The sequence below is a fragment of the Protomyctophum parallelum genome, assembly GCF_964188405.1.
Source record: "Protomyctophum parallelum genome assembly, chromosome: 5".
Classification (NCBI taxonomy): domain Eukaryota; kingdom Metazoa; phylum Chordata; class Actinopteri; order Myctophiformes; family Myctophidae; genus Protomyctophum; species Protomyctophum parallelum.
The window spans coordinates 55,487,782-55,497,641 of NC_139702.1; the positions used below are offsets into that span (position 1 = coordinate 55,487,782).

Here is a 9,860-nt window from a genome sequence, read left to right on the forward strand (position 1 = left end):
CATTAATATGAAGGAAGACAATACCAGGATCTACCCACTTCTACCTCTACAAATACAATCATTGGGAATATAAATATAATTATTAATAGAACTGGAAGTTAAACTGCAGACAGTTGACCATTTATTACTTAAATACAGCAATAAATCATAAAAGTAGTAATTCCAAAAGCAATCAGTTGTAAATATAACAGTGATTAATAACCATGAGCAGCAGCTAGAGCCAGTTTGGTCTCAAGAATGTGGCTTAATTTATCCCTGATGTGTCATTCTTTTATGGGAGAGAATGTCATAGCACCAAATTCCAAAGACCTAGTTTAGGAAAATATTAGAATTATTGGGCTTCACTGATGATTTAAGAATCTATGCACTGCAGTGCAGTACATCAAGCAGCACTAGTTTGAGTTTTAACAGAACTTTCTCACATAGAATGGCATTCAGCACATCTGGGTTGATCTGTGCTGGCGCAAAAGTAAAAAGAAAACCATCATACCGTCATCCCTGAGAAAATATTATGTATACTATATTATAAGTGTTTTTCAATGTTTTGCCCCAAATTAGTTGATACAAAACAAAATCTCTAGTTAAAAAAAAAAACACAATTTAACATGGAGGTTAACTGCCTCTAGAAAATACAAAAGTCATGACGATGTAAGAAAACCAAACAGCCCATGCATATTTATTTTGGCCACATCTTTGTAATATGTTCAATAGAACTGAGAGTAAAGGCAAAAACTAAATGGCAGCGTTAAATTAATCTTCCACAGTTTCACCCGCAACACAAGGAACACAACTTTGTTTGAAAAGTTCAGACTCTGGTTTAGAATCTGTGTTCACCTTCACCCCCACTGTCAAAGTCTGCCTTTCCATTTTGCCTGTCATAGACTCTAGAACTGTAGAGTCTGCAGGGTTGAGACGGTTGTCCTCGTTATCACTGCTGGCCTGGGTGACAATACAGTCATTGGCAGGATGATCGCTGTCACTGTCAATAGTGATGACAGTGGACGAGTGTTTTCCCGTTCGCTCCTTACTCTTGTGTTTTTTGCTCTTCTTCTTGTGCTTCTTCTTTTTCTTATGGTGCCTCATGGTTTTTTCAGATGAGCTTCCATCATAAACAATCTCCACACTGGGACTTCTACTCTTTTTCCTTGACTTTTCCTTTTTTTTATGATGATGTCTGCTCTTGCTCTTCTTCTCTTTTGAACATGAGGTAGTGGATGAATCTGGCTCAGGATGCAATTCGGAAGGAAATTCTTTGGTGGGCTCCTCCAGGTGTCTTGTTTTGTACTTCCTCTTTCCCCCAGGCTTGTCATGGCGGGACTTCCTTTTTGCAGAAGGCGACTGGCTTACAGAATGGGGATGTCGGGAATGCTTATCTCGAGAGTAAGAGCATTCCCGACCCTGACTGCGGCTCCTAGACCGCCGGTTGGAGCTCCTGCTGTGGCAACTGGAATAGTAGGACCTCCGGTCAGTGTAAAGAGTCGCACCATTGTGATTACCATCCATCTTTCTATCCCTACTATTCCCTCTTGGGTGTGAGCAGCGGTCTCTGCTTCTGGAAGGAGAATGCCTACTACCTCTGCTGCGACTCCAGTCTCTACTCTTAGACCGCCTCCTCCGGTCTTTGCTTCTTGACCTCTGCCTTTCTCTAGATCTAGAGTAACGAGTTCCTCTGCTGTTCCTGTCCTGGCGGTCTCTGCTTCTCCTTTCTGATGGTCTACTGCATCGCGTCTCTGACGATCTATTGGATAACTTCTGTTGAATCACAGTGGGGTTACTGCATCTTTCTCTTGACCCAATTTGATTATGCCCTTGTTCTGTACTCTCTGACTGCCTGGACTGCTGTTCTCCACACGGTGAAGCCGGAGGACTGACACTCATGAAGCGGATGTGTTGAGGAAGCATAGGCACTTCTTCAGTCGTTTGGTGGGCTGGCGATTCCTCTTCAGAGGAGTTAGAGGAGAGTTGAACCAACTCTGGCGTTCTCTCTCTCACTGGCTTGACAAACCCTACAATGACACAGTCACTGTCATCATCGTCAGAAGACAAACCTCCATTTTGAAGGCCTTTCCCCAGAGGAGATGAACAGATTGCATGTTGAGGACTTTCCTGTTTTGAAGGAGCCCTGCACTCCTGCATTGTCTCCCCCTGCCCTCCCTCTTCCTCTGAGCTGCTGTCTGAATCCAGGATAGAGAGTGGCTGAGACCTGCTTGACTCCAGACACACCATGGTGGAGTATGATGGCCCAGGAGTCTCATCATCCCAGGCTGACTCACTTAAAGCTCCACCGCTGGTGTATAAGGAGTCTCCCGGAGGGTCCAGCTCTACAGTAGAGTCTTGCTCGTCCTCTGAGATGGCTATCACTGATGAGGTGGAGCTGGTGTCTTCATTGGAAGAAGGTGCAGGAAGGTCGTACGTGGCGTGCTGGTCATAGGCCTCCATGTTGAAGGGTGACTTGGCGAAGCTGATGAACTCATGCAAGAAGTGCTCCGTGCGGCCTTGGAGGAAGGGCCTGAGCTCTTCCTGGATAGCACCATCCTCCATGTCATGGCGAGTGATGCGTGACATGATGATGTGTTGAACGATATTCACCAGTGAGCCGTGGGCACCATACAAAACCATGAGCTCTCTCTTCAACCAGGGTATAAGTCTGTGCAGGCAGGCAGGATTCCTTTGGTAGAACTCAGCCGAGGTGTCTCTGGAGCGGCCCCCATCGCGCACACTCCGAACCCTCACCCCGCGCCGGTACAACTCCCTCCTGAATGTCACCATCTCGTGCTCTCTGAGTTGGCGTACTGCCCTGCCCTCACTGGCAGCTCTTCTCCTGGCCGCCAGCCTTGCCACCATGTGCCGAAGGTTGCGCTGCATGTGCTCCTGATCCTGTAATGGACGGGAAAGAGACAAATTCTCAAACATCACACCGTTATCTGGAGGGGGGGATGTTCGACTCTGGGACTGCTGCCGACGCAAACCAGTCAGTGTGCTCCGGTATCTGAAGCGTACACCGCCAAAAGACCCAAAAGAACCATTGTCTGATTGTCGCAGGTCGTATTTCTTAAAGTCTTTCTCCGACTTGATGCTATGGTAGATGGAGTTGAATGGCTGTTTGCATAGTGGACACTCTGCTTTGTTCTTGGACCACTCATGGATGCAGCGGAAGCAGAACTTGTGCAGACAGAGGTCCAGGTAAGACATGTTGTTGAAGACATCTAGACAGATGGGGCACTTGGAGTCTGGAGAAGGTTCCGAGGACTCTGAAGTTTTTCTCTGGGTACTCTTCCGAGACCGCCGCAGGGCAAGCCTGGTCGTTGCCATTATCTTAAATAACAAAGAAAAAAGATGGATTAGGTTTAAATTAAAACACTTGGCAGTTTGAAAGAGTTAATAAAAAACAGGTGCATGCGTTTAGTTAGACATACCAACAGTCAGACACACCATGAATCAGACACCCCCCCCCCCCCCAAACCCTAATCTCAAAGGAAGCCACGGGTGATTTTTAACCCGCCACGCATGTCGGGAGCCACGGGTGATTTTTAACCCGCAGCACGGGTTTGTCTGACTAATGAATGTAGGATTGTTGTTGGTATTTCTATGAAGACCTATATAAAACACATCTGATATATATTAAAACTGGCTTAACCCATTCTGACCGGGCACCCATTTTGGTGTTAGCATCATGTTATGCTTTATCTATTGAAAAATAGCAGATCTACAAGCTCATATCGCGCCACCGAGTGGCGCGATACGAGCTTGTAGATCTGCTATTTTTGAATAAAATCGAAGAACGACTGACATTTTTAGAATCTGATCTCAGGTCAGAATGGGTTCATCAGACCAGTGTGTGTCCAGTGGAAACCTCATATGAATCTGATCTCAGGTCAGAATGGGTTAAGGGAGTACCTTCTGGCAGACCTCTGACATCACACTGATGTCAACACGACTAAAGGCCTATTCATAGTCTGGATTTTCGGTGGTGAGGTGACCACCGCTCCGGTGGTCACCTCACCACCGGAGCTGAAATAACGTTGAGTGGTGGTGGTGAGTAAAAACAGAGAGAAGGGCTGGAGCGGTGGTGGTGGTTTGCTCTTCACCGCGGCTCGTGACGTCATGTTGTAGTTCGGTGGTCACCCCACCACCGAAAATCCAGACTATGTATGAGCCTTTAGCCATAAACATATAAGGAGTTCCCAAAGAAGCTACGCCCAAATATAGTGTCATCATGACATCAGGTCCAAAATGTTTCTTCCAGCATGCCAGCTGAGCTGGAAAGAAACCACCCTGGGAATCTAATGTTACCGTCAGTATTCAAGAGGTTTTATTTAGCCAACTTTTTAAATGTTGATATTTGCATTTGAAAGTGGGATGACTGAACAATAGCACTGTATATTTATTATTTATTTGATGTTAGAAGTAAATTATATAAGCAGTTTAGTTTACCCTGCATATATCGCACGTGTAATGTACATGATGCCATAAACATGTTAAAACCTGAGTGAAATAGCACTGTCTGGAACAGTCTAGTGCTTTGGTATGTTTAGCAATAGACATATTGGGGCTATAGTTTAGTAACTAACATGTACACTAGCAAGATAACATTAAAGTTGTATAGCTTAAATAAATAAATCGACTGAGTAAGTAAGACGGTACGTGCTACAGTGCTAGGCTACTTGCTACATAGGATATAAATAAGATGGTAGTTATTGTTTACCACATAGCCCGAGCCAGCAGAGCTTGGCATTTCCGTTTTAAATCACTTCACTCGCTACATTTATCACTGTAGTGTACAAAATTGAACGTTCATTTAAACGTTGTTGTTTGTTTGACATAGTTAAGTTTAAACGGAGCCCTTCTTTTAAGACAGTATCGATATTTTCCTTTAGCTAATGTAGCTAATTCGGTCGCAGGGATTCATTCCATGTTCTTTCGTTTAGCTCTCCCATCGCTACTAGCGAACCGTCAATCCATCGCCAAGGCCTTTATGTAATACAGATGTTCATAAATTAAAACTATATTAGTCTCTAGTATGGTTACATTAACCAGGAGTTCGATCCGGAGGCCTCGATCGTTCACGTTAGCTAACCGGTCCAGGGTATAAAGTTCTAATTCTATAGCCTTACCTCTGAAATCCTTAAACGATTCTACGAATAGAAGCTTTTGAATTGTTCCTTTCCAGAAACATCTTCGTCATCTTTACACGAACATCGTTTTCTGGGAATGGAAACGCACTATGCTCCTTGGAAGAGCAAAATGTGAGATTTGTTTGTTTGGGACAGAGTACGTCCACCATTTGTTGTACAAAACACCACTGGGGGCGCTGTGACTGAACCGTGAGCTTCTGCAGTCTTCTTCTTTTCCATAATCGTTGATTCGTTGCATTACCACTACCCTTATAACTCTATGGCGCCCCTTCTGTTTATCTCGTGTGCATTTGATGAACATGGTGGACCCTGTTGTAAACAAGTGTAATGCTTAATTGGGTCGTCCACTCACAGTTAACAGTCTTTGTATTGAGTTTGTGCTTGAAATGTACTGTAATTCTGCAAACTGTTAATACATATTTCAATCAATCAAACAAAAAGTGAGCGCTTGAATTGTTTGTTTTGATTGAGTTTTTATAAATAAAATAGTAGGCCTACAGTGGTTGTAACTTGTAGGACTTTGTATACAATGGTGCAAAATGATAACTTTCCATTGAGGTGTATTGAATTCATGGCGACATTTAAAGACATACAATAATATACAAGACATCAACACTATAGCAATATACATTATCTCATAAATCACTTTCTATTCCCACACAAAGTCGTGACTGGCAGTGGCACAACTTAAATATTGACGTTACGTCTTCTGGGGGTCATGTATAGCTTTCTTTTATTAATCTAAAAATTATAGGCTACTTCTCTCCGTGATGTCCTCAGCAGCTTTTTAAAATGCCTCTTCAACTCCCAGTTTTTAGCAGCTGCATCATGCAATCCCCTTAGCTTTGGTTGTTGGTAATACCCCGTAATACTACAGTAAATTGCAAAAGAAAAAAGAAAGAAAAGGCTACAGCTGACACAGGGCATTTTGTACATATTTTAATTTTAATTAACATATACACAGTTTTTACAAGACATTATAGAAATATTGATTTGATGTTTATTTGATCAGTGGTGGCCATGGCTCTCAGGGAGATCTGGAACAACTTCACCGGTCTCCAAAATGGTGTCACCCTGACCACAAAGACAGAAGAATGAAATGGTTAAATGTGTGTTAAATTTTCTGTGTCTTCCTTTTTGGATGGTTGTTGATCGGTCAGTACATCCCATCCATTCCGTCCAGGTGTCCACCACTTTAATAAAGATAACACAAAAACTACCAGTTGGCTTGATTGCCATGACATTTGATCATGCTCAAAGGAGGATAAAGTGAATTTGAGCCCTAGTGGATTTGGTGACCAGGTGGTCCTTCCTCCAACATAAGGTAAAAATGTTCCAATTGCATACAAATATCTCAATATCTATTGGAAGGACTGCCATTCTACGACACCGCTCTGTATGTAGTTTGTGCAAATATATGGCCACACACAAATAGTTGAACTAGCTGTCATGTTAGTTATCTAAAATAGCCATTGCTGTGCGTGCAGCAAATCTGTGTTGTTGTTGCTTGGACAGATCTGAGAAATTGTATGCAATATTTCCCACACAACCTTTTAGAAAAGTACACTAATCACTAACCTTTTTCCATTTTCATTTATTTCGAACATATTAAAAAATGATAAAAGACAAATAAAGGAAAATCATGTTATTTAACAATGAAAGAAAATCTTTCCAAAAAATTATAATCTTACATAATCCTTAACTTATATTTGTGTTTGAAAAAGGAGTAGGAAGAAGTTTAGTGAAAAACTTATCGGGTCCTACCGACCCGATAAGTTTTTCACTAAACTTCCTTCTTTTGTATAAATACCTCAAATAGTGATTGATTTATTGACTTTCCACCTCACTCATAATTAAAATGAATAACCAAATGAAAATACTAAAATTAACAATAAACAAGAACACTCAAGCATACAACACACACACACACACACACACACACACACACACACACACACACACACACCTCAATGAATTAGAATATTTTTGTAAAAGTTAATTTTCTTCTGTAATATAATTCTTTCATATATTCTCAATTCATTGTGCATAATAAAGTGAAGTATTTAAAACCTTTTTTTGTTTTAATCTAGATGATTATGGCGTACAGCTCATGAAAATCAAAAAATCCTATCTCAATGAATTAGAATATTTCACGAGACTACTAAAAAAAATGTTTTGTTTAAACGAGAAATGTCGATCATCTGAAAAGTATAATGTATGTAGTCAAAACTTGGTCTGGGCTACTTTTGAACAAATTATTTCATCAATGGGGCGTGGCATGGAGGTGATCAGCCTGGCACTGTTGAGGTGTTATGGAAGCCCAAATTAAGCCGTAAATTAATTTGTATTGTTGAGTCTTATGTCTCACACCTTCCTCTTGACAATACAACCTAGAGATTCTCTGTGGGGTTCAGGTCAGGCCAGTTGGCTGGTCAGATAAGCACAGTAATACCATGGTCAGTGCACTAATTACTAGTAGTTTTGGCTCTGTGGGCAGGTACCAAATCGAGCTGGAAAGGAAAATTTGCATCTCCATGAAGCTTGTCAACATACTGAAGCACAATGTACTCTAAGGTGGTCTTTGACTCTTTACACGAGAATGGTATTCATAGAAAACGCAACGGCAAAATAAAGTATCGCTTGCTGGTGTCCCTTTAGACGAGAACGTTGTTTTCAGGAGGTGAAAATGCAATAAAGTGAAAACACCTTCCAGAGTCGAAGGCCACAACCTCGTTGTGTTCTGGAAGTGTCATTCAAAACCCCGATAGGGTTGCGTGAAGGGGGAGCTACAAACGTAACATTGTTACAGTGGCAAGCTCACAACATGCTGAAACTTATTGGAGCTTGTAGATCTTCTATTTTCTGTGCACCATCATTCAACAAAATATAAATAAACTGACTACTGTACGTTTGCAAATAAGGGCCCATGGGCGTTTATAGGGACGAGGCGGTTATTAAGCAAGATAGTGTCAGAACCTGGGCTGTTATTAGGTAGTGGGCGGCGGCTATTTGAGTAAGAATATAGAAGGAAATATACGGTATGTCACCAATATGACATGATAGGACTTAAAGTTAAAGCAATGTTAAGTGTTTGATGGATCATGTATTTGATAGTAAGAACAATGGTGTACTTACAGGGAAAAGTCTGGGTTTGAGATCCACAATACCGTAGGGCCTTTTCTGTAAGAGACAACAATATTTTTAATTGTAACATGCAAAACAATCTGAGCTCCCCAACACTCAAACTCCTGTTCTGCAACACACTAACTACATTGTACATTTATTGACAGTATGCAATATACACCATATCCCTAGCTACCTTATAGTAGAGCTTATAGTATGGATATTATTGAGACATGATATCATCTGTGTATTGATTAGCGTAATATCATGATATAGCTTAAATGCTGCATTTTCCTGTTCTTAAAGGGAGCAGCACACTAAAGTAATACAATCTTCTTAACTTATTAGACAGAATGCCTCTACCTGTGAAGTCATATCTACATTACAAATGATTGTTTCTCAAAATGTACTTATTTTCTGAATGTCAACCATTTATCTTCACTTACAGCAACATGGTATTTCACATAGTAGTGAACAACCCATGCAGGTATCAAAAGACGCGTCAATGCAAACACTCCACCTGTGTATGCCTTGTAGGTCTGAAAAGAGAAACCAAATGTCATATTCAACAACTGAATGTTTCAGGCAAACTCTTAAATATTCATATGTGAAAATATTATTTCAATTGTTGTGAATATTAGTTACTTTGGTATCAGTGTATTACAATGTAGATACAGTAGTATGCGCAGCACAGATGATTATTATTATTATTATTACGTACGTATAGTCGAGTATTATTATGTACTATACTCAGTATTACTCACATAAAGCCTCCACATAGACTTGGGTTGCAGAAAGTTACCCCAGAATCTCTCGATTGCGCCCGCAGCTTTAGGTTGAATCACGGGCTCCCGTGCACTCAGCTCCTGGTCCTTCAGCCATTGTCTTCTCAGCTTTATGAGCTGCTCCATGCGGAGCTTCTCATCTGCTGTGTACCCAGACATGATGCTACGATATTGTTGTTTATCTCTCGATATTCAACCTCAGTAGCTACTACAATGACACCATGGAGGACACACTTCCAGAAATACAACCACGAAGAAGAGCTAAGCGGAAGTGTGAGTGAGTGTGACAGCTTTATGTCTTGAGAATAATAGAGCGACATCTACTGGTCTGGAATTCATGTGTGTTGTTGTTTTTTTGTGTTTTTTTTCCCCCCCAGTGGTTCTCCAACTTTTTATTTACCGTAATATTTACCGTAAAAATTACAACAGAAGCCTACCATTATTTTTGCATGGTTATTTCTGGTTTATATTCCACCATCGGATTACAGTTGGCATAAATGTATTAAAGATGAATACTGGGTGAAACCATTGCACGCCCATGCACACTAGACTATAAATCCTTATCGCAAATACATTTTTGTGGTTTAATCAAATAATGCTCAACAGCCTATAGACTACAGTAGTTACACAGGAACATCTTTAATACATTTATGCCAACTTTAATCCACTAGATGGTGGAATAAACCAGAAATAACCATGCAAAAATAATGGTAGGTTACAATACATGTTCTGTTGTAATTTAAATAACTTTAAAGCAGCATCCAGATTATTACTGGAAAGGCAAATTATTATTATTATTGTTATTATTTATTATTAT

The 9,860-nt window shown here is 40.9% G+C and overlaps 2 protein-coding genes across 2 annotated transcripts; both read right to left on the reverse strand.

Moving 5' to 3' along the window:
- Positions 1 to 100: 100 nt before the first annotated feature.
- Positions 101 to 5,276, reverse strand: toporsa (topoisomerase I binding, arginine/serine-rich a). The gene is made up of 2 exons (XM_083764892.1): positions 5,115 to 5,276; positions 101 to 3,315 (listed from the first exon to the last, which is right to left on the reverse strand). The coding sequence occupies exon 2, from the start codon at positions 3,310 to 3,312 to the stop codon at positions 751 to 753; it is 2,562 nt and encodes an 853-aa protein (XP_083621018.1). The 5' UTR covers positions 3,313 to 3,315; positions 5,115 to 5,276; the 3' UTR covers positions 101 to 750.
- A 783-nt stretch (positions 5,277 to 6,059) lies between these two features.
- ndufb6 (NADH:ubiquinone oxidoreductase subunit B) lies at positions 6,060 to 9,298 on the reverse strand. The gene is made up of 4 exons (XM_083765230.1): positions 9,023 to 9,298; positions 8,705 to 8,797; positions 8,271 to 8,315; positions 6,060 to 6,209 (listed from the first exon to the last, which is right to left on the reverse strand). Exons 1-4 carry the CDS (start codon positions 9,200 to 9,202, stop codon positions 6,144 to 6,146), a joined length of 384 nt encoding a protein of 127 aa, XP_083621356.1. The 5' UTR covers positions 9,203 to 9,298; the 3' UTR covers positions 6,060 to 6,143.
- Between the last annotated feature and the right edge of the window lie 562 nt (positions 9,299 to 9,860).